General features: G+C 44.5%; 3 protein-coding genes across 4 annotated transcripts; 1 reads left to right on the top strand and 2 right to left on the bottom strand.

Moving 5' to 3' along the window:
• Positions 1-6468: 6468 nt before the first annotated feature.
• On the top strand, positions 6469-7091 carry LOC123443181. Its single transcript, XM_045119477.1, has 2 exons — positions 6469-6609; positions 6696-7091. Exons 1-2 carry the CDS (start codon positions 6546-6548, stop codon positions 6857-6859), a joined length of 228 nt encoding a protein of 75 aa, XP_044975412.1. The 5' UTR covers positions 6469-6545; the 3' UTR covers positions 6860-7091.
• Positions 7092-8875: 1784 nt separating this feature from the next.
• LOC123443180 (CBL-interacting protein kinase 5) lies at positions 8876-11329 on the bottom strand. The gene has a single exon (XM_045119476.1). The coding sequence runs from the start codon at positions 10309-10311 to the stop codon at positions 8917-8919; it is 1395 nt and encodes a 464-aa protein (XP_044975411.1). The 5' UTR covers positions 10312-11329; the 3' UTR covers positions 8876-8916.
• A 969-nt stretch (positions 11330-12298) lies between these two features.
• LOC123443179 (protein MALE DISCOVERER 2-like) lies at positions 12299-16850 on the bottom strand. Of its 2 annotated transcripts, XM_045119473.1 has the most exons (12): positions 16203-16850; positions 15941-16073; positions 15611-15682; positions 15020-15163; positions 14851-14952; positions 14664-14728; positions 14111-14578; positions 13650-13840; positions 13413-13545; positions 13165-13322; positions 12849-13034; positions 12299-12757 (listed from the first exon to the last, which is right to left on the bottom strand). In XM_045119473.1, exons 1-12 carry the CDS (start codon positions 16297-16299, stop codon positions 12500-12502), a joined length of 2007 nt encoding a protein of 668 aa, XP_044975408.1. In that variant the 5' UTR covers positions 16300-16850; the 3' UTR covers positions 12299-12499. The 2 variants fall into 2 exon arrangements, with proteins under 2 accessions (XP_044975408.1, XP_044975409.1); XM_045119474.1 differs by lacking the exon at positions 16203-16850 and having other exon boundaries at positions 15611-15671; positions 15941-15975.
• Between the last annotated feature and the right edge of the window lie 7922 nt (positions 16851-24772).

Genomic DNA, 24772 nt, shown 5'->3' with positions numbered 1-24772 from the left:
CAAAGAATTGCATTCACATAAAAATATGAGAACACAGATTAGGAAAGATCTGAAATTACCATTGACATCGAAGCAACTCGAATTACCATAATCAACAAGACAAAGGGAAAGGCTTATGAATCAAGCCAGAACAAACTCATGAGAAAGATTTCGTCCGATATTTTCGTGGACAGGAATCCACTAGATGTCGAACCCCAACCTAACATCATGCATTTGTTGGAAGATTGTCCTATAAGTAAATACTTGAATTCCCACCTACGAATTCCCGAAATATCTGGTCATTCAATCTGGTACACGGATACAAGGAGTAATATCACACAACTCCTATACTAACCCGTCACCTGTATCACATCCGACAACACACAACCAGAATCTCGGACCTTCATCTACAACAGACCCTCGTGATCACAACGATACAAAGTATGGCGGTACTCCCGAACAATCTGCACCAGTACTGGGGACATCGGGGTTATCTCGCCACTACTAGTATTGAAGCAATTACGAACATCCTTCGTTCTGAGATACTAAGAAATCTGAATGATAACGATGTGCTCGAGAATCCCCTGGAGCTCAACTCCCCTGAAACTTAAAGCAGATAGGAGGCACCAAGACAGAACTCCATCACATCGGCATCATATAGATTCCAAAAATATCCGCGTGATCCTAAAAAAAATTTGAGTGAGAAGAAGAGTAGAATTAAAATATTACGTCAAGATTCCTCACCAGAGCATAGAAGAGGAGAAAAAAGAATCCTACTCTCCGATATATAACTAGACTCAAATAGTTTTTTTACTAGACTCTACTCGGCCAAGTTCGATCAATCAAGGGGGCTCCTAGGTCGGTACTGCTCTGATACCAACTTGTCACGCCCAACATGCGACCCTATCCTTAATTTGGCACGAAGGCCTCGTCAGGGATAGAAGCGCATCTCGTCGTGTCGCAAGAATGGATATCGTTACAAGTACATGTACTGAAAAGAAGAGATATATATACAAAGTTGGCTTACACTCGCCACAAGCTACATCAGAGTCACATCAGTACATTACATAATCATCAAGAGTAAGAGCAGGGTCCGACTACGGACGAGAAACAAACGAGAAAAGAAGAACGACGTCCATCCTTGCTATCTCAGGCTGCCAGCCTGGAACCCATCCTAGATCGATGAAGAAGAAGAAGCAACTCCAAATGAACAATCAACGCGCTCGCGTCGAGTTACCTTTACCTGTACCTGCAACTGGTGTTGTAGTAATCTGTGAGCCACAGGGAACTCAGCAATCTCATTTCCAAAGGTATCAAGACTAGCAAGGCTTAATGGGTGAGGTATGGTTAAGTGGTGAGGTTGCAGCAGCGGCTAAACATATATTCGGTGGCTAAACTTACGAGTACAAGAAATAAGAGGGGGAAGATCTACGCATAAGGGACGTGTCAACTGATGATCAAATGAATGATCCTGAACACCTAGCTACATCAGACATAACCCCACCGTGTCCTCGATCGGAGAAGGAACTCACAAAAGAGACAGTCACGGTTACGCACACAGTTGGCATATTTTAATTAAGTCAACTTCAAGTTATCTAGAACCAGTGTTAAACAAAGTTTCCACGTTGCCACATAACCGCGGGCACGGCTTCCCGAAAGATTTAACCCTGCAGGGGTGCTTCAACTAGTCCATCACAAATTACCACAAGCCGCATAGAAATCCTCAATCACGAAGCTCGCGATCTCATCGGATTCCCTAGTGGAAAACCTCAACTCTGAGATTACCCAAAGCATCACCGGAATCCCGATGCACAAGATATCTCGTCAAAGGTAAAACTAATCCAGCAAGGCCGCCCGGCGTGTCGACGATCCCGATAGGAGCCGCGTATCTCGTTCTCAGGACACGACGGATAAGCTACGCGTACGAGTGCCAAACCTCGAGTTTCCTCGCATAGTGCTCTGTTTTGGACCAGCACCATCAGCACTGGCCCTACCTGTATTATGTAGAATTACTCCTCGGGTAGCGCTAACTCCCTATGCATTTCAATTTAACAAAATTATTATGTTGGGAAATGTAGTACCAATGTTCGGCCTTGCCAGACCAGCTTTAATCTAAAAAGAATTATCAAGGGGGTCCCCATAACAACCCCGATCGTGTTAGGAGCGCTCAATTATGGAACATTACACCGGTAGCCGAAACTAAGGGGGCAAAGGTGGAACAAAACACCAGGCTAGAAAGGCCGAGCCTTCCACCTTTTACCAATTGTATAGGTGCATTAAATTAAATATCATTAAATATGATGATATAACAAGGAACCCATGTAAACACATGGAAACAATTGCACCTGCAACTAGCAACGCTAACAACATGGTTAAGCAAGTGGTAACATAGCCAATCAGTGGTTTGCTAGGTCGAACAGGTTGAAAGTTTCGTGGCATTGTTGAGAGGCTGATATTTAACAAGTGGTAGGCAACAAGACATAATCGATAGAAGCGATAAAAACTAGCATGGCAATGATAGTAATGGTATCTGAGGAAATGGTCATCTTGCCTGAGATCCCGCTTGGAAGAAGAATGCCTCCGTGAAGCAGACGAACCGACGTAGTCGAACGGGTCCTCACAATCCGACATGCTTGCGGAACTCTATCGAGACGAAGGAAACCGGAAACAAGAATCAACACATGATATTCACCACACGATGCACAACACAAATGATGCATGAGCAGCTGAATACATGCAAGTCACGGCATGATAATTCACACAATCAAACACTACACATTAAGTGAAGTTCAATATGCAACGGGTTGCATGTTGACGAAATTCCACGTTTAATTATTTAGTTCTATCCCGATTAGGTACACGGCAATATTAAATGTGATTAAACATGGCAAGAGGTGAAGCGTAATTAAACTATCTACCTAGGCATTTTAAATGAGGTCGGAAATGACATATAGCATCTCCGAAACGACCTCACATGTTAATTTACAATTCTGTCCAGATCTGAACTAACACATTTAATTAGTTGTTAAACAGCAAAACAAATAGGTTCACGTGATTCTACGCGTCGAGACAAGCAATTTACACACAGAGATAATCTCCAACGGAGCTACGGATCAAAAGTTACAAGCACCGCAAGATATGATGGCATGAATGCAATATGTGTGCAACGGCGGTCACGAGCATTTCAAAACACACAACCAGCAAGATAAAATGAAACTACACGAGATTCTAAGCAAGTTTCATATAGGACACGATCAAATCGGAGCTACCGTTCAACAACTACGAGCAAAACAATAAATGACTACAATCTGTCAAAATCAGCCACATAGCATTTTCTATGCCCCACAACTATGGCTACACAACTCCAATATGCTCAAGCAAGGCATGGCACGGAAGAGGGCAAAAAGCACTACTACAAACAACTAACAACAACTAGCATGGCATCATGGATCACTAGGGAAAAGAAGTCACAAAATGGCTTCCCACACCCTATTTCAGACTTAGTGAAAATAACACTTCATGAAAGTGCAGTTTTCGATCTGAAGCCATATTGACAGCAGCAAAACCTATAGCTACAGGACACCAAATGGCATGAAAATTTACAGCATGCTAGAGAAACACAAGGGGTACAACTAACTCCATTGCACCAACCTCAAAAGAGCTACAGATCACAAGATACAAGCAAGACAAGACAACAACAAAATATAACAGATTCCAGACTTAGAAATAATTCAGCACCTCCAAATCAGCACTATTTCTAGCAACTTGAGAGCAAGCAAACCACACCTAAACATGCATTTCTATTGCAACCAAAAATACCAGGGGCTAGTCTAAACTCCCAAGAACAACTCCCTAGTTGACAACTTAATCATACGAAGCACGGAATAAATCCTACGAATTAAACAAAAAGGCATCACAACAAAATATCACGCGAAGAAACTTTCTCTAATGCTAAAACTAATTGCACAGAAAAATTCCATGAATTTATCTACCCCGAAAACATATAAAATATGTGGGGTTGCACAATAAAATAATGCCACACGAAAATGCGGGAAAAATAACCTATACACGGGAAAATAAACTACCGGCAATCCCTACACGTAAAAATACCAATGACCGCTCTAAAATACATGGCAAATGGGTCCCTAGAGCTTGACCATTTTATCTAAGGCATTCGGGCAAACCGGACACGCGCGAAAAATAAACTACGGGCAAAACATAATAGGACAGCACATGTTTCTAGGCATACGGCACGCTATACGACGTCAAACAAATGTGCAAGTTGCAAAAACGGATTCTATGCAAAATTCTACACGAAAAACATATCTAATACATCGTGATCCGACTAACGGTTCAAAAGATACGCGCGTTTAAATATACAGTTATTTTCTGGAATTTATCTAATTCCGAAAATGACCTAAATTAACTAACGGGCCGAGCTGGGCGCGATATAAGAAAATGCGTTCAGGGCGAGGGAATTGAGCTCGGGCTCACCTCGCTGGCTGGAGTTGGGCCTCGCAGCTTGGGCCGAGGAGAGGCGAGGCGGAGGGACGCTGGTGCGGGCCGACTGCGGGAAGGCCGAGCTGGGCCGACTCGAATCCCGCTGGGCCGCGGTGGGTGGCGATCTTGGCGAGGGCGACGCCTGGCGCTGGACGTCGTCGTACTCCTCCGCAGGGCTCGTGGCGGCGCAGCAGGGAGCCGACAGAGGGGCTCCAGGCTTCGATGACTGCCGGACCTAGGGCAGGGGCGAGGGCAGCTGCCGGATCTAGCCGGATCCGTGCACGGGAGGTCCAATCCCGGCGGCGGCGCGAGCTGTGGCAGAGGCGCGCGGGACTCCGACGAGTAGCGGGGCGGCTGCTGCGGGGCGGCGCTGCGGGGCGCCCTACAGGGAGTGCGCAAGGCAGCGGGGCCGACGAGGCTGCGGGAGGCGTTGCTCAGTGCCCCTGGCATGGGAGCACGGGAGGCGGCGCATGGAGCACGGGCACAGTAGGTGGCTGCCATGGGAGGGAGCTCGGGCAAGAGGAGGGAGACGCCCTGGGCCGTTGGATCCGAGATCCGACGGTCCAGATCGCTCAGATCGGATCTGAGGATTAGTTGGAGAAGGTGGAGGCTAGGGTTTGCACGAATTTCGAGGAGAGAGGGGGTTGGCTGCCTAAAAAATAGGAGGGGGTCTATTTATAGGCAAATGGGGGGTCTAGGTTATCCGAAATCGCGTTCCGGATCCAACCGGGGGGGTCGGATTCGAACGATTCCGCACGCGGGAACGGGTATGCGGCCGTGTAGAGGGGATATCCGGAGACGAGAGAGAGAACGGGCAGTGCGGCAACAATTTTTAAAACACCGACAGACGTCCGACGGTAGACCGAATACGGTGCGGCTACGGTCGACCGTCCGGGTACCAGACGAACCCCGATCGCGATGAAATTCGGCAGGCGGCCTAACTAAAACAAATTACGACCGCATGCCAAGTTTCACCTCGATCAGACAAAGTTTTACGCACACTTTTAAAAACAAAGTTTCGACGGTGCCGCGGGCGCGTGCGTGTGCGGTCGGGCTCAGAACGGACAACGACGAGAACCGGCAACTAACAACGGATGCAAGTTTTGAAAACTGGTGGCGACGGAGATGCCGATGCAATGTTGATGATGCGCATGATGCGATGATGATGCGACAAATAAAATAAGCCACAGGACGAAAACGGAAAGGAAAGAGAATCTTCTGGAACGTCGGCATCGGGCTGTCAAAGTGCCGCAGCCCACATTGCTGCTGCCTGCCCCTATCGACCGTCCTCATCGCGGTGCCCGTCCCCGTCGGCCGCCCGCTCCACCGGTTCCAGCTATCGCATGTTGTCCTCGTCGCCTGCTGCCATGGGCGGGCTCGCGTGTATACAAGTTGCAACTTTCATCTAAAAAAGCTTCAAATGTTGTTGAAAAAAGCTTCAACCATAGATAGGGAAAGCTTCAATCGGTCTGCCCAGCAAGGAAAGCTGCAACCGTAGTTGCATTTTGCTACTACCGACTAACTTTTTTGCTACATCCATCAAGGTGCACCTGCGGCCTAGGGACGGCTGCGATGAATTTTTGCTGCAACCGTAGTTGCATTTTGCTACTACCGACAATTTTTTTTGCTATATCCATCAAGGCGGTGTTGCGACCTCGCGCGACGACGACGGTGATTTTGCTATAACCATGTTTTTGCTGTATCTGTGGCCGAAATTTGTTACACTGCTGCTCGTTTTTGTTATCATTGATGATTTTTGCTGCATGACTCAATCTTACGGTTAACAGGGTTCGATCTGACGGTTCGTGTGTGACCGGCCGAAGCGCGCCGGCACAGATGAGTGCCCTATTTGGAATATGTTCAAATGGAAAACATAATTTTCAGCGTTCATGAGCCGTATGTGGCCAGCCCATTTAGAAGTTGCTGAAGCGAAATGCCGACTACATGAGATGGCCCATCTCTGTATCTCGCACCCACAAACAACACATCCCGAAAAGAAAACCGAGAACATAAGCCCGGAAATCGTAGCCCAGTCCAAAGCAGCCCCGGCTAGTTCCCCCACCACCATGTCCGCCGCCGGCGAAGCCTCCACCACGGTCCTCCGCTTCTTCTCCTTCATCGGCGCCGGCGGTGCGCATCCTGCTCTCTCTGTTTTACATTCATGTACTCATATGCTTTAGCCGGCGGGGCTTAACGCCTCTGTCTCCGCACCGCAGTGATCTGCACCAAGGCCATCAACATGTATCTCGACCACGAGCGCAAGCAGGAGGAGGCGTCCGCCGCGGCAGAAGCAGCAGCGGTCGCAGCCACTTCCGACTCCGCCGTGTTGGTAGCAGCCGACGCGTCTCCGGTGAGCGCCGTCGCCGTCGGGAAGCCCTGACCTCGGAGGTGGGGCCGTCTTTGCTGGTTAGGGTTCTCGCGATGTTGGCTTGCCACTCGCGAAAGGGGGAAAAAATAGTACCACTTATTCTGTTTTATGTAATGTATTGTGATAACATTAACCGATGACCATCCTTTTTTTACCATGTGAAATTGTGAATGATGCGAGCTTGAATCCACCTGCTCAGCTGTGGCCTGATGAATAATAATACTCCTGTTACACTTTTGTTTGATATGGAGCCGTGAGATCACCATGATTTACATGTTATTAGTTCTATCAGAAAAGCTTTCAATGTTCTTTTGTCCGCTGTTCATGTGGTAATTTGGTAGAACCGCACATCAAACCATAGGTAGTTTACTGGTAAAACCTGAGTTGCAGCATTCTCCTAGTTATAAAGCATTTCTCTTTTATTACTTCAAAAGTTTGCACAGATTGAAGTAACATATAAACACTCTGGGGCTTTTTTCCTTTCAAGATTCTGTGATGCTTAGGATCAACTTTTGCCAAGTATAAGCATATGCAAAATGGGGATTCTTGATTTGCAGTTAAGGGTTCCGTGAATTGATCTTTCAATGGTGAAAGCTACATTTATTTCATGCTGCAAGGGATTTTTAGGATCCTTAGGTTCTTGTTGTTGCTCTATCAGATTATTGCAGCAACTAGGGTGAATTTAAAAGCGATGGGAAAACTTTTCTTGATAGCAACTAGACAGCTAAATTTTTGTGTGTTTACCATGTAGGTTTCCTTCTAGACCAGATCTTGGGACACTGTTGATTTTAGTATGGACATTATCCACTTCCTTAATAACATCTGTGCTATAGCATTTCAGGAGACATGGTATTATTCTTGCTTTCTATGTGATTTCAGTGAGCATAGCAGATTTGATGGTATCATGGAGAGTTTTTTTTAAGGGCTATGAATAACTGTTAGTGTAACTGCCTGAGTAGGTGATATGTTGGCAGTCTTAAATACATAAGAGTATTATGTCTTCAGGTTTGCAAAAGGGCTCTTTAAACTATCTAATTCTTGATTTACCCTGTGGACTTCTCCAATACAATCCGCCTCTGTCAAGTTTGGTTCAAGGTTCTTTCCTGATTTGGATCTGTCGCGAACAAAGTTACATCAAGAAGTTTGGGTGGGTGAAAGGTCATCCAACTATGCAGTTCAAATTTCGTCTGGAGTTTGTTGTTTTTTATGTCAACTGGCTTGATAATGTTCACTCAATTAGAACAGTATAAGTCACTAATATCATCATAAGACCGTGATTTTATAATTTCCGTGTATGGACAACAAAGATAAACGTTCTCTGCTTCTTTGACTCCTGGTGATGTCACTTTGTATATTTCACATGATTTTGATTATATGTAAGTTGATTGTGGCTTGTTTCTGCTGAAGATTTCTTATAGTAAGTTGTTTGACTAGAATCATTCATTTCTGGTAGTTGCATGCATTTGTAACATCATCAAATGAAGAGGTTGATTATTTTGTACGAGCAACTTTGATGGTTAACAGGTTATATATAATATTGGTCCCGTGATTTATTTCTGCTTTAGTATATTTCAGTATAACACGTAAATAAATAATTGTTGAGCACTTCAGAATTTTATTTCTGCGCTCCATCAAATCCGTGATACTTGTTTAATGCATCTGTATTAACTTCATAACAAGTAGGATGTACTCAAGTCCCAAGACAACATACCGGGAATATTACAGAGAGAGGAATCTGTTCTATGCTATCTTCCACGGTGGTTTATGATTTATTATTTTAGATGAAACTACTTAAATCATCCTATAATAGCTTCGGTTCTTATTGCAGGTGATGGTATGCTTGTCCCAGAGCAACACTGTAAGAGTGTTACTGTGACCTTTTGTGCTTCTAGTGGTGAACAGAACAGGAGATCCATATACTACAATTGCTACCACAAAAGGGAAACTGCAAAAAAGATTAACAAAGAGCCCTAAAGCATGATGCTCAAGTGAGCAAAGTCTCAGCTCTTTGAGGGGGGAAGAAAGAGAGAGGAGAATAGATTGTAATTGCATCTCAGAAGATATCACACTTAAATGACATTCCTTTTGGTCGACTTGGAGGACGGAGTTGGAGGTACTGACTCCGATACTAATGGAAGCTTTTCCTCTGACGGACCGTTCCAGCAGATGTCCTTGAGAGAAGGCCGTAGGCCCTTTTTGCAGAACCGTTCGTACTCCAATGTGTCTCCTGCCGACTTCTTCACCTCAACAACATAGAAGGATGGAGTCACTTCAAAGATCTCCGCATCAATCGCAAGCTGCCCCTTTCTCCCTTCTTTGGATCCCTGCAGCGTCACAAGTCCGTCCTGCTTCTTCACCTTGAAGGACTCTGTCTCAGCTATCTGCTCCAGCTTTGACACTATTGCTGATGCGGGTTTTTGGGTCATGAACCGCGAGTTTGACTTCTGCTCTTGGTCCTTCTCAAATAGGCCAGAAAGATCAAATCCTTTGGAGAGGGAGATTATGTCAAACGCATTCAAGCTTGCTGGCTTCAATGGGCTATTTGGTTGTTCTGCCCTGCTGCCTTCACCATCCTTGTGGTCAGTACTGAAAGCAGCCTGGACATCGTTAAGATCCTTTGAGGCACGTGGTGTTCCCAGCATCACTGCTGGTTTGTACCCTTTCTTGAACCATGGGTGCTCAATCAGCTTATCCATGGTGATCCTAGTGTTTGGATTTGGATCGAGCAGCCTGCATAGAAGCTTCCGGGCATCAGAACTGAACCACTGTGGATACCTGACATCACCTTTGCTGATCTTCCGGTACATCTCCATCAAATTTGAGTCTTGGAATGGGAGGTAGCCGGCAAGCAGAACAAAAAGTATGACACCACAAGACCATATGTCTGCCTTTTCTCCATCATAGCCCTTCTTGTTGATTATCTCCGGCGCAACATATGCAGGTGTGCCACAGGTTGTGTGCAGCAGGCCATCTTGCTTCTGACACTCTTTGAGGGCACTCAACCCGAAGTCGGACACCTTGAGGTTTCCATGCTCATCCACGAGAAGGTTCTCCGGCTTGAGGTCCCGGTGATAGACATCACGGCTGTGGCAGAAGTCCACAGCCCCTATCAATTGTTGAAAGTACTTCCTTGCAGCATCTTCCTTGAGCCGACCCTTGGCTACCCTGGCAAAGAGCTCGCCGCCCCGGACATACTCCATCGCAAAGTATATCTTGCTCTTGCTGGCCATGACCTCGTGCAGCTGGACGATGTTTGGATGGCGAACGAGGCGCATGATGGAGATCTCCCGCTTGATCTGGTCAATCATGCCGACACGCAACACCTTCTCCTTGTCAATGACCTTGATGGCGACGCTCTGGTTGGTGGCAAGGCTCCGCGCATGGTACACCTTGGCGAAGGTGCCCTGCCCGAGCATACGGCCAAGCTCATACCGGTTCATGAGGATGGTGGACTTCCTCTCCATCTTATCGGATTCTTGGGCACAAGAGCAGCAGCAAACTGGAGGTAAAAAAATTGGCTATTCACAAGCGTCTACTCTGCGCCACTTCGTCCCTCTGTGTTCCTCCCTCCCCGAGAGGGAGGAGAGGTGAAGGGCGAGAGCGCGCTGTGATTGGGGGGAAAACTAATACACGACTGGTCTGTTTTCTCAGAATCCTCCAAGGATGATGGAGAGGATGGCGGGAGAGAAGAATAGTCTGCGGTGGCTAGAGCTTTCCTCGCGACATGAGGCCAGGAGCTTGCCCTTCTCTCTGGAGCTGGAACAGGCCGCCTAAAAATAAAGCCTGGTACATTGTGTTGGATGGCTGTGGTTTCTGGTGCTATTTGTAGGCAGGGGAGCCTCATCACTGGCCTGCTCTGAATACATCCATCCATCCACACATCCTGGCCTTCATCCCATCCTTCCATCTTTCTGTGCAACAATTACATGAGCCTTTCGGGGCGGCAATTGCTGCTGGTGCATTGTGTGAACAGTAGTAATTGAATGGTGTGTCCATGATTGCCTTGTTTAACAAGATGTGGGGCGGATGAGGTGTTGGCCCGGTGACCACTTGGCTTGAGCCGCGCATGTGGCCATCACGGTTGATGTCTCTGAGAAAGATGTTAGGTTTTCCGTAATCGGCCCGGTTGCTGGGTTGAGAGTGCAACAATGCATGTGATGAGGCATATGTTTCTGGGGTGGTTTGGCCGTCGTTGCTCCACAACTTGCGTGATCTGGATGCAACTTATACCAACCTGGCCTGCTCTCTTTTTTCTTGTGTGAGAATGAAACCTTGCTCTGCATTTCATATGTGTGTTTGTGGGCTTGTTAATCTGTACTGTGTATACTACTGTCGCCGTTTGATTCAGTAACTTTTTTTTGCGTCATTTTATTTCTTCATTTACATCAATTCTTGACTTGTAAAATTCCCGGTTTTGCGTGATCAGAAGCAGGGCCACATATGCATTCATGTGGCACTTGTCTTCTTTCTCTGGCAAATAGGTCTACATCCTTTTATTTTCTGGCTGACAAATCGACGGTGGTGAGAATCTTCCAGAGCATTGACCTAGTTTAGTCTCTTGGTAATATTGGGTTGCCACAAACGTCAGGTGCCGTATTTGGTTGGCTGAAACTTGATACAGGCTGGCTCTGTTCGGTAATCCACCAGCTCCATGAACCGGCGGAGCTAGGAAACTGCAGCTCTCTTGTTTTGACCGCCAGCTCTGCTCCCGAAGCTGTGGAGGGAGCGTCTCCGAACAGGGCCAGAGAATGCAGCACTCACCATGTCACATTCAGTTTTCTTCTTCTTGAAACACATGTCACATTCAGATGTTGATTAATCAGTAACCCACATCCAATCCATCCCGTTCCATCCTTGCGTGGCCAATTCTTTTCAATGGGTCTCTGTGGTGTATTTTTTGTTTCAGCCGTGGATGAGATCGCGCTGTTCCTTCACCGACCATATGTTGATCGCAATATATTTCTTTCACCATTACTGTCTGGTTGTCACATGAAGATGCTCATCGATTGGACATAAGTTTGACGCTAAATTTTAGTAGTGTCACTTCTTTTTTTGGCCACACATACACATGAATGCCCAGTTTGGTGTAGCTGTAGGTCATGGTTGTGCCAGGTGTCGAGTGCATGATTTGCAACAAGCTAGATTAAAAATATCATCTGAATTCCATAATTTGTACATGCAAATATTTGGCGGGTGAGTAGCTTCTCAATAATTGGTGCGCGTTTTCACCGAGCAACAGAGAGACATGCAATGATGCAAGAAAAGAACATATTTGAAATGGTCGAATTGTCATGCAAACTTATGATGTGCATTGGTTAGACCTAGTTTAGCATTTAAGAAACTAAACGTCTGAAGATTCAGGAATTTGTTCGGTTTTCTACACCGATATAAAAATTAATAATAAAACAAATAAATACTCAGTAGTACATATGTCCATGGTATTCCCTCATCTTGAGTAAAGAAGATCAACATGTACATTAGCTGCATCACATCTGTCATTTACAACCTTTTCCCTGCACGTACGGGTGATGATCACAGCGTTCAGCAAAAGTTTACAGCGAAACTGTTCGTAGGATCAAGAGGGATGATGTTACACGGCACGTTGGTGCTCACCCAAACAAATGGTATACATATGCAGCAGCAGCAATCCTACTAGTTCGACTTTATGGACAGTAACTCGAGTTCAGCCCACCAGAGGGGCGAGAGCCGTGGCGCCGCCGCCTCCGGCGAGACGCCAAGAACTTCCCTGAGCTTTCCCGTCACGTCTCGCATTGCTGGCCGCTGCGCCGGGTCAGGGTCGGTGCACTCCTCGATCACCTCGCAGACGGCCTCCAGCTCGTTGGCCTTGTGTTCCTCGAGCACAGTGTCGACGAGCTCCCCATAATTCTTGGCTTTGAGATGCTCGGCAGCCTGCACGGCGGAAAAGAAGATCACAGTTGTACAAATGCAATGTTGTTGGAAATTAAGTTTGGGATTGCGCGGTTTTGCTCATCGTGCATACCCAGATGCAGGTCGGATCATGGTCATTTGGTTCAGGAAGCTTTCCGGATATGATCTCAAGCGCAAGCGTGCCAAAGCAGAAGACACTGCCCGCCAGATCGGGAGGAAGTTCAGAGCGGCTGCTGCAGTCCTGCTTTGCAGCCTTTGCTCTGTCCGCGACTTCTTTCCACATGCCAACATCAGCAATCTGTAAACCAGTGTCCATCTCAATCAATGTTGTGTTAATTATAATGTGGTAGTAGCTTATTAATGAATCATGCCTCCACTGAACCCCGTGTTTCAGAAGAAGAAAAAACTGATTTCCTTCAAATGGATACCTTAGCAGCATAGTCATCTGTCATAAAGATTGCGTCAGAGCGTATATCGTTTATCGCCACAGGCGGATCGAGCTCATGGTGCATGTACTGGAGGCAATACGCCAGGCCCATGATGATCCTCATCCTCGCGGCCCAGTCGAGATCCTCAAACACCTTGACTGCAAGGTTAGTAATTCAGTTTGCAGGCGGATATACAGAGTATACGTAGCTTATGCGCAAGGAGGTAATGCGAAAGTAAAATTCCTTACGATGAAGATGCTCAGAAAGAGTTCCATTCGGAGCATACTCGTACACCATCATCCTCATGAAGGGTTTATTTTCTATGCAATAGCCGAGGAGATTGACAAAGTTCTTGTGGTTGACTCTTGACAGTGTATCTATCTACACAAAGGGAATGAAGTGATTAGAAAGGTTATTACTAAAACTCACGCTTTTGACCACTTGCAACTTGTTTATGTTGGCTGCTAGAAGATGTTCGGAGTCACCTTTTTTCTGAAGAACGTTTCTGAACTCTTGGACCACTCATTGATTGATGAAATGGAAGTGGAGACAACACAAATCTCAACCCCGCTAGATAATGTCCCCTTGAACACAGTACAGCTAGGTTGAGCATTGAGGATGTTGCTGAAATCCTCGCAAGCGGCTTCGAGTTCTGGCCTGTTTAGCTTTGGAACACCTGAATGAAAGAATTGAGTTACCCAACGTTAAATTGTATTACCTGGAGGCAATGGCATCTCAACAAATATAATGGAAGCACTAGCGTCCTCAGTTCATCATGTACCAGTTCAAAGTAAGAATATCCGGTGCATCTAAAATACAAACTGTATCACAGAAGACCCACATGTTCTATTGTCAGGCTATGCATGTACGTATTTCTTATGTTTCTTTCATGAGATATATTGCCTTCATAAACAATAAAAGCTGGTAGGATAATTAGAACAATTACCTGTTACAAATGCCTTCCGAAGTTGGCCGCTTAGCCCTGTTTTCCAGGGGGCTATCGATCCATCTCCTCGCTTCCGGCAGACCAAGATCGGCGCAATAATCAGGCTAATGAGCAGTATTGCAGCTAGAAATATGAGGACATAAGTCCAAATGCCATACTTCGCATCAGATGACTCTTTGTCGGCTGATTGGGTCACTGCGGCAGGCACCTGTTTCGGTGTTGCAGCATCAACGTTCTCAACGGATTCTGGAACCGAAGGCATCAGGATTTGGCCATCCGGCTTTGGGAACGCAGGAAATGAACCAGTCCCTAGAGATAGAACATCAGCAGGTCTCTCGATTCCTGTTGAATTTCCCGGGTCAGTATTCCCTGAAAGAGCAGGCAGATTGCCAGCTTCACCAAGCAGCCTGCGGTGCATCGCGCTTGCTAAGGACTGCAAATTCTGCATGATGTGTGACTCAGTAAAACCTGACAGACAAAATGAAATGTTTAATGATGTGTAACACATCAGACTAAAAAGTGTTGAGTCTACATCCTGAAAACGCCCAATTACTTGGTAGATTGTTGCAGTATTTCTCACGGAGGACGTTGAAAGAAATCCAATTCTGAGACCCCAGCCTGTAAAACGAAGATCTGTTAGGATGTAAAACAAAACTTTCAGAAATTAAGCCTATGAAAATTTCAAGGCTAAGTTGAGTGACCACAAAAGTAGTGCCGGGCACATCCATGTAGCCACTTACCAGCAACCTAGTTTTCTGCTCAAGCAGCATGTCTGCTTAGCAGCTCCATCTTGTATGTTGAAAGATGAGACGCCTTCTTGGAACTGATTATTATGAAGTGATCTGAAACACAATGGTACTTCATTCTATGAAGCAAAGAAGAGATCACAAATGATGCAATTGGCCTTACAGCTGTTTGAGTAGTGGCATCGTCCCTAGTTCTTTTGGAATTGTTCCATCCAAGTTGTTGGCACTCAAATCCAGTACTTCAAGGGCAGATAACCCTCCAAACTCTCTGGGGATTTGCCCATGGAAATTGTTCTTTGGAAGTAAACTAGACAGAAATAAGAATTAAGCCAATATCATCCAACACGTGGATTTCAAATAATATTGATCAAACGAAAGCAGTATCTAGAAATTTCATCGGAAACTATCATCATTTTTTACTGTACGAAATAAGCAAGGAGATAAGTGAATGCTGAATAGTACCCGATACTGTTCATTTATGTCCTTTTGCTTTTGTACAAGGTACAAAAACTCATAACTTATAATGGAAGTTTCTAGGTGCACATGATATAGCGTAATGCATGTCCATGCTTTTCTGCATGATTTTTCGAAACCAGTAAGGCTGTAAGTGAGACATGCAATGCTTGCAAATGCAACCATTTGTGACTCAGAATTATCCTGATCGAATAAGCTATCATACAGAAATATAAGCACCAAACAATGGGATTCCAAATTAACCTCTTATAATCCAGATAAGTGTAGGTAAAATACTCACAGTGATCTTAGACGTTGTAGGCTTCCAATCTCAGGTGCGAGAGTTCCAGCCAGTTCATGACCTGTTAAATTCCTATATGTTGAAGAAAATAAGAACTAAAGGTACATGGTTTGTAAACAATTAATACACTACCTTAGCTAATCGTATTGGCACAAATGATTTGTAAACATCTTAATTTGAACGAGGAAAGAAACTATTTCCTGACATAAATTTGACACGGATATGGATTGAACAATGCAGGCAATTACAAAATTCGGCACTTAAAGTAATCATGTGGAGGCATTGCGTTAATATTTGTAAGAAAAGAAATAGAGAAAACAACAGACTTACAGAATCTCCACCTTGCCGTCGGAGCATTGGACGCCGGACCAGCTGCAGGGATTGCCGTCCATGGGATCCCAGTCGTCGAAGACTCTGTGGGGATCTCCCTCCACCCTCGCTCTCAGCTCCAGCAAAGCCAATCCTGGCACATGAACACGATTGCAGAATACATCACACACACCCGCAACAGTCACGAATCATCCGGGCACAAACCACTAGCATTGATCTGATCGGTCGTGTGAACCGCCTGCCACATGGCATTGTCAGTTACCTTCTCCGTTGAGCGGTGCCGAGCCGCCCCATGCGTCCGCCTGGAGAAGCACGACGAGTAGGAAGAGCAGCAGGGGTCCCCACCGCGCGCCACCCATGGCTACGCGAGCGCCTCCCGGCGGAAAATGGCAGGCCGGCGGCCACTCGCTAGTTGGAAAAACCGCCGCCGTCCTCGGACACCCACAGCCTCTCAAAGCGGAGGAGAAGACAAGTAACACGGCGGGACCGACGGACGAAGAGCACGGCCGGGCCCGGAGACGCTAGCTCCGGTCGGGCCTCGCGTCAGGGCGGGCGTTCCTCCTCGGCTTGGCCATATATCATGCCGGGAGAGCAGAAGAGAGGGGAGGAAGGCCCCGGGGGGCCGGGGCGGGACGCCGCCGCGCGCGCTGGTTCCGGCGAGCTATTCGCCGGCGCCCATGGGTGGATGGTGCCCGGGCTTCGCCTCCTGCTAGCTCCGCGAAAGCTTGGGGGATTGTCCCGGCGGAGCTGGATAGGTTCCTGCCGGGATGTGCGGTTGGCGGCGGCGCAAAGGGGAGGAGGGATTTCGCGCGCGAAGGCGGTGGGTGGTGGTTAGATTCGGAGGGGGGAGGGAAGGCCGCGCACCCGTCGCCGCCGCGCGCGGCAGGCCGCTGCCCCGCTGGCGGGTCTTGTGTCCCCATGCGTTCCTTCAGACTTTTAACAAGGCAGAAATAGAGCATGGCCATTTCAGATTTTCAGGTCTTCTTTTACTTCAAAGGAATTCTACAATTCTTCCATCCATGCATTTTTAGTTTTATTTGAGGTCATATTTTAAAAAGTTTAATCAAAGTTGTAGAATAAATATGAAGCTTTACAATATCAATACATGTTACTAGATTCATCGTGGAATATATTTTATATATTATACTCCCTCCGTAGACTAATATAAGAGCGTTTAGATCACCAAAATAGTGATTTAAATACTTTTATATTAGTTTACACAAGGAGTACCTATTTGCGCTCTATTCTTTCTGTACCTGAATACTTGTAGTTGAAGAAAACTAGTCTAGTTTTTTTAACTACAAATATTTAGATACAAAGAAAGTAGATGTTAATATTTTTTCTACATGCTTGATCAAACTTCAGGACAAAGCCAATATGCAGAGTGCAACTTCAGAAAGTTTGATTCAGAACAAAGTTAATCCTTTATTCTGAGATAATTGCACACCACTACTACACTTGGCCACGTCGTAACGGATTGGTATCAGCACTCATAAAATTTGCATGTCGATACCATTTCAGAGACTAATTGCGTATAAACGCGTATTGACCACATATCTGACAGACCTGACCCGCATGTCAGGTGACATGTGCCATGTATTTTTGCACAAAGACCCCTGCCACTAGCACTTCAAAAAGTTTGATTCAGAACAAAGTTAATCCTCTATTCTGAGATAATAGCACACCACTACTACACTTGGGCACGTCGTAACGGATTGGTATCAATAGTCATAAAATTTGCATGTCGGTACCATTTCAGAGACTAATTGTTGCAATACGGCTGACACGCATATAAACGCGTATTGACCACATATCTGACAGACCTGGCCCGCATGTCACGTGACATGTGCCATGTATTTTTGCACAAAGACCCGTGCCACTAGCACTTCAGAAAGTTTGATTCAGAACAAAGTTAATCCTCTATTCTGAGATAATTGCACACCACTACTACACTTGGGCACGTCGTAACGGATTGGTATCAATAGTCATAAAATTTGCATGTCGGTACCATTTCAGAGACTAATTGTTGCAATACGGGTGACACGCGTATAAAGGCGTATTGACCACATATCTGACAGACCTGGCCCGCATGTCAGGTGACATGTGCCATGTATTTTTGCACAAAGACCCCTGCCACTAGCACTTCAGAAAGTTTGGTTCAGAACAAAGTTAATCCTCTATTCTGAGATAATTGCACACCACTACTACACTTTGGCATGTAGTAACGGATTGGTATCAATAGTCATAAAATTTGCATGTCGGTACCATTTCAGAGACTAATTGTTGCAATACGGGCTGACACGCGTATAAACGCGTATTGACCACATATCTGACAGACCTGGCCCGCATGTCAGGTGACATGTGCCATGTATTTTTGCACAAAGACCCCTGCCACTAGCACTTCAGAAAGTTTGATTCAGAACAAAGTTAATCCTCTATTCTGAGATAATTGCACACCACTACTACACTTGGGCACGTCGTAACGGATTGGTATCAATAGTCATAAAATTTGCATGTCGGTACGATTTCACAGACTAATTGTTGCAATACGGGTTGACAGGCGTATAAACGCGTATTGACCACATATCTGACAGACCTGGCCCGCATGTCAGGTGACATGTGCCATGTATTTTTGCACAAAGACCCCTGCCACTAGCACTTCAGAAAGTTTGATTCAGAACAAAGTTAATCCTCTATTCTGAGATAATTGCAGGCCACTACCACACTTGGACACGTCGTAACGGATTGGTACCAATAGTCATAAAATTTGCACGTCACTACCATTTCACAGACTAATTGTTGCAATACGGGCTGACACGCGTATAAACGCGTATTGACCACATATCTGACAGACCTGGCCCGCATGTCAGGTGACATGTGCCATGTATTTTTGCACAAAGATCCCTGCCACTATATTTAATCATGGAATATCCTTTGCGAAAATATTAAAAATGTCGGATTCGAACCTGTGACCACCTAGCTCCAGCTCAGGCGACAACGCCACTCCACCAGTTACCCAGATTTGACAAGGTGGCGATACTACCGCTTTATAACATCATAAGCTTAAACAAATAAAAAAAATGAAATCTCGCGTATTGACCACATATCTGAAAGACCTGGCCCGCATGTCAGGTGACATGTGCCATGTATTTTTGCGTAAAGACCCCTGCCACTATATTTAATCATGGAATATCCTTTGCGAAAATATTAAAAATGTCGGATTCGAACCTGTGACCACCTAGCTCCAGCTCGGGCGACAATGCCACTCCACCAGTTACCCACATCTGACAAGGTGGCGATACTACCGCTTTATAACATCATAAGCTTAAACAAATAAAACAAAGCCGAAATCTCGCGTATTGACCACATATCTGATAGACCTGACCCGCATGTCAGGTGACATGTGCCATGTATTTTTGCACAAAGACCCCTGCCACTATATTTAATCATGGAATATCCTTTGCGATAATATTAAAAATGCTGGATTCGAACCTGTGACCACCTAGTTCCCGCTCGGGCGACAACGCCACTACACTAGTTACCCACATTTGAGAAGGGGCGATACTACCGCTTTATAACATCATAAGCTTAAACAAATAAAACAAAACCGAAATCTCGCGTATTGACCACATATTTGACAGACCTGGCCCGCATGTCATGTGACATGTGCCATGTATTTTTGCACAAAGACCCCTGCCACTATATTTAATCATGGAATATCCTTTGCAAAAATATTAAAAATGCCGGATTCGAACCTGTGACCACCTAGCTCCCGCTCCAGCGACAACACCACTACACCAGTTACCCACATTTGACAAGGTGGCGATACTACCGCTTTATAACATCATAAGCTTAAACAAATAAAACAAAACCAAAATCTCGCGTATTGACCACATATCTGATAGACCTAGCCCGCATGTCAGGTGACATGTGCCATGTATTTTTGCACAAAGACCCCTGCCACTATATTTAATCATGGAATATCCTTTGCGAAAAATATTAAAAATGCCGGATTCGAACCTGTGACCACCTAGCTCCCGCTCGGGCGACAACACCACTACACCAGTTACCCACATTTGACAAGGTGGCGATACTACCGCTTTATAACATCATAAGCTTAAACAAATAAAACAAAACCGAAATCTTAAATGGAATGTATGAAAGGACGTGGATGTCGCCTAGGGGGTGAATATGCGTTTTATAATAATTACGGTTTAGGCTTGAACAAATGCGGAATAAAACTAACGTTTAATTTATCAAGCACAAAACCTACAAACAACTAGGCTCACGTATGTGCACCAACAACTTATGCTAAGCAAGATAAACAACTAAGTGATAGCAAGATATATGACAATAAACAATATGGCTATCACAAAGTAAAGTGCATAAGTAAAGGGTTTGGGTAAGAGATAACCGAGGCACGCGGAGACGATCATGTATCCCGAAGTTCACACCCTTGCGGATGCTAATCTCCGTTGTAGCGGTGTGGAGGCACAATGCTCCCCAAGATGCCACTAAGGCCACTGTAATCTCCTCACGCCCTCGCACAATGCAAGATGTCGTGATTCCACTAAGGGACTCTTGAGGGTGGTCACCGAACCCGTACAAATGGCGAACCTTGGGGCGGTCACCGGTACCCGTACAAATTGCTCGGGGCAATCTCCACAACCTAATTGGAGACCCCGACGCTTGCCCGGAGCTTTACACCACAATGATTGAGCTCCGAGACACCACCAAGCTTCTAGGACGCCAAAGCATCCACAAAGAACAATATCTAGGATACTAAGTACCAAAGGTAATAAGCTTCTCAACTTCTCACTTCCACGTATTACCATGGAGAACTCAAACTGATGCAACAAATGCAATGGCAAGAACACACAAAGTGGTCAAGTCCCTCACACTCAAATCCCTCCACAACAACAAAAGCTATGGAGAAATATGAGAGGAAGACCAAGGAGCTCACAAAGAACTCCAAGATCTAGATCCAAGGGGTTCCCCTCACATAGAGGAGAAAGTGATTGGTGGAGATGTGGATCTAGATCTCCTCTCTCTTTTCCCTCAAGAACAAGCAAGAATCATTGGAGGGATTGAGAGTTAGCAAGCTCTAAGAAGGTCAACAATGCAGGTAGAACATGAGCTCAACGGATGGATGGGTCCAAGGGGGAAGAAAACCCCCTTTATATAGTGGGGGAAGGAATCACACCGTTATCCCCACTTACAGCTCGAGCCCAGCGGTACTACCGTTGGCTGTAGCGGTACTACCGCTGACCCTCCAGCGGTACTACCGCTAGCTGTAGCGGTACTACCGCTAAGCCCATGGTAGCGCAAAGATACTACCGGGCCAACCACCGCCAAGAAAGTCTTCGCAAAAAGTCCGACGTAGTACAGCCGCAAAGATGACGGTATTAAAGTCCTGGAGCGGTACTACCGCTGACCAGGGGCGGTACTACCGCTGGGCCAGCGGTACTACCGCCAGCTCTAGCGGTACTACCGCTAGGGCCAGCGGTACTACCGCTAGGTCCAGCGGTACTACCGCTCGCCACTGAAACAGCCATAACTTTCGCATACGAGCTCCGAATCGAGCAAACCCAATCTTAAGACCATGCAGATATGAAAATGCCAATGATATAGAGATGTGAGACCTCTATGAATGAAGAACCGGCAAAAGCTCCAACATCGAAAATATCATAGTAGATGCATATGGACTCCGTTTTCGATGAACTCGAGCTTGTCATGAAGATGACCATAAGCTCTAAAACTCTCAAAGAGAAACACCAAATAAGAACCAAGAAGTATGATGCAAGGATGCAAATGGTTTGAGCTCTCAACGAACGATACGATCAAGCTACTCACTTGAGAGCCCCCCTTAACAGTACAACATACTATCCTAAAACAGAAAACCTATCAAGGGCAAACCTATACCTTGCACCTCGACCTCTTGAGCTAGATGATGATGATCTTGACTTCCTCAAGATGGACCACCTTTCTTGGTTGCTTTGGCTTGATGAAGACTAGTTGATTGCTCTCCCATACTCACCATGGGTGAGCCACTCTTCAGCATATCTTCACAAGTCCATTGCCACCACAATGGACCGCAAGCTTCAAGCATGATATATTTGTGCTGATCCACTTGAACTTGCATACCGCAATCTTGATGAGGATCACCACTTGACGCATCCTTCATGGGTTGTATGCGATCTTCCTTTTGACGCAAGCCCATGGAAACACACCTAACCCCCACATAGAACTCTCATGAAGATCATGGGTTAGTACACAAACACGTAATGGACAACGCTTACCATATCATGGGATCACTTGATCCCTCTCGGTACATCTTGTACGCTTTGTGTGTTGATCATCTTGATTTACTCTTTGTCTGAGATCTTGATCAACCTTGTGTCTCTATGACCATTCTTTGGATAATACCTTGAATACCATCTTGGTCATCATATAAACTTCTTGAACTCAACAGATGGACTTCAAGAAGTGCCTATGGACAAATCCTATAAATATAATTGAAGGCAACCATTAGTCCATAGGAATTGTCATCAATTACCAAAACCACATATGGAGATATATGCTCTAACAATGTCGAAGCCAGGATTCGAACCGGCTACCCTCCAGGCTACCCTCCAGGCTGGGAGTCACGACGCTACCACCACACCACACACATTTTGTTTCTCAATCTGGATAAGTCAAACTTATATTCGTTTGCCTTCCTGCCTTCAAACATACAACACACCTCGTGCGCGTTTTTTTGCGAGAAAACCGTATGCGCGTGCATTATATATATATATATATATATATATATATATATATATATATATATATATATATATATATATATATATATATATATATATAATATTTTTATTATAAATTATCATATTGAAATATAAAGACGAACATTTTTTTAAATATGATGACTTTTTTCATATTTTTAAAATATAATGAACTTTTTTCATATTTTTAAAATATGATGAACCTTTTCCATCCTATATATATTGAACTTTTTTTAATATAAGATGTATATATATGTGTATAGTTTTTTTAATATACGATACAAATTTCTTAATGTTTGTTTGTGCGTCTAGCTCTATATGGGCTTTATACCATGTGCAGATCACTATAATGTTGATGCTATTCCTGCAAGGTGGAAATGATTTTTGTACAGTTTTAAAAATTGTTTACTACCATGATTTTTATACAGTTTTAAAAATTGTTTACTACCATGATTTTTGCATTACCACAATAGTTGGCAAAAAAATGTATATTTAACATAAAATAATAATCAGGTAATAGAAAATGTGTAACATGTACAAAATAATTATATAGATGTTCTACAGGTTCATATGTATATTAAACATTTTTCAATATAAATTATCTTATTTAAATACTTTGTGGCCATGAACAACTGCAGATAGGCTGAACAAATGGTACTCCTACCTTTCTACAGTATAAGCCTAGGGTCAGCATACATGTGTTTTATTAAAAAAACTGCATACTAAACTATGGAAAAAAGAAATGTAAAATAAATAGAAACATGAAAAACCTAATAATAACGAAGTCTGAAAAAACATTAAAGAAATCTTATCTTGTCATTTTTCGTTTTTTTTAATTAGTTTAAACTTACAATGTTATAAAGAGGTACGAGTAGTATCCATGTGTGGTCAAAGGAAGCTAGCTGGTGTAGTGGCACGGTCACGCCAGTTCAAGCGGGAGGTCCCCGGTTTGGGCTTCGACCGACTTTTTAATATTTTTTGCAAAGGACATGTCTACTATTAAGTATAGCTGGCAGGAGTCTTTCTACAAAAACATATGACACATGTCACCTGACATGCGGGCCAGGTCTGTTAGATACGTGGTCAATACACGTTTATACGTCTGTCAGCCCGTATTGCAACAATTAGTCTCTGAAATGGTACTGACGCGCAAATTTTATGACTATTGATACCAATCCGTTACGACGTGTCCAAGTGTGGTAGTGCCCTGCAATTATCTCCTCTATTCTTAAATAGTTACAATCCAGTACCTATTTTTCGTCTTCATGCAAGATGCAACTATGCCACATTATCAAGTCGTGTATGTAGACATGAGTTATAATTTATGTATTATTCTATTCATGCAACCATGCTATCAACCAACCATGCATGTTAATTTGTCTCGCTTATTTTTATGCGGGCATATACGGTCATGACCTATATATGTTTGTATGTTGTACATTTGAAGCGAGCAAACATATGTTGGTCATATGTTACACATTTTAATTAAACTAGTAAGTTGACCGTGTGTTGCTACGTGAAAAAAATATGTATACAAAATATATTACTAAAAGTTCATTATATTTTGTGAAACTCTCACCACGTAATTAGAGATTTTGTTCCCCTTTGTTGTAAGCCTCCTCCATGTCTATTTTTACATCATATTCAGCCCACATTTGTCATCTCTGGTTACCAACTCTTCCTCTAGCTGTTCCATCATTTCCTTCTACATTGTCGAGCTACCATTGATGTTTGGAGCTAAGGATGGTGTCACATTACACAACTACTAATCAACATGGTTGGACCTCATATCTTAAGAGACACTTTCTTCAAACTTCTTAAATACTTTTTGTCTAGCGGCGAATACTTTCCTTGCTATAGTTTTGTACCTCAGCCGTTTACGTACTTCTCTTTACAATGGTGAAAGTTTTAATGCGCAGTTACAAAAATAAAATCACATGTGCTCTTAAACATAATGCAAAAAAATAAGCTCACCCCGAATCAGGAAGTCCAAACAAAACTCGAACAATATGCTTGATAATTTCTAGGACGAACAAGTTGAAGGTTCACT

This window comes from Hordeum vulgare, chromosome 3H (assembly GCF_904849725.1).
Source record: "Hordeum vulgare subsp. vulgare chromosome 3H, MorexV3_pseudomolecules_assembly, whole genome shotgun sequence".
In the NCBI taxonomy this organism is placed as follows: Eukaryota; Viridiplantae; Streptophyta; class Magnoliopsida; order Poales; family Poaceae; genus Hordeum; species Hordeum vulgare.
The sequence above is the reverse complement of the archived record's forward strand: the minus strand, read 5'-3'. Positions and strand labels throughout refer to the sequence as shown.

Bases quoted from the DNA above. Each gene is read 5' to 3' on its own strand.
- LOC123443181 (XM_045119477.1), top strand. From the start codon at position 6,546: ATGTCCGCCGCCGGCGAAGCCTCCACCACGGTCCTCCGCTTCTTCTCC. The intron at 6,610-6,695 runs GTGCGCATCCTG...TCCGCACCGCAG, and splicing joins CTCCTTCATCGGCGCCGGCG to TGATCTGCACCAAGGCCATC.
- LOC123443180 (XM_045119476.1), bottom strand. From the start codon at position 10,311: ATGGAGAGGAAGTCCACCATCCTCATGAACCGGTATGAGCTTGGCCGT.
- LOC123443179 (XM_045119473.1), bottom strand. From the start codon at position 16,299: ATGGGTGGCGCGCGGTGGGGACCCCTGCTGCTCTTCCTACTCGTCGTG. The intron at 15,683-15,940 runs GTAAGTCTGTTG...TTCAACATATAG, and splicing joins GACGGCAAGGTGGAGATTCT to GAATTTAACAGGTCATGAAC. The intron at 12,758-12,848 runs GTATGCACGATG...TCCGCCGTGCAG, and splicing joins ATGATCCGACCTGCATCTGG to GCTGCCGAGCATCTCAAAGC.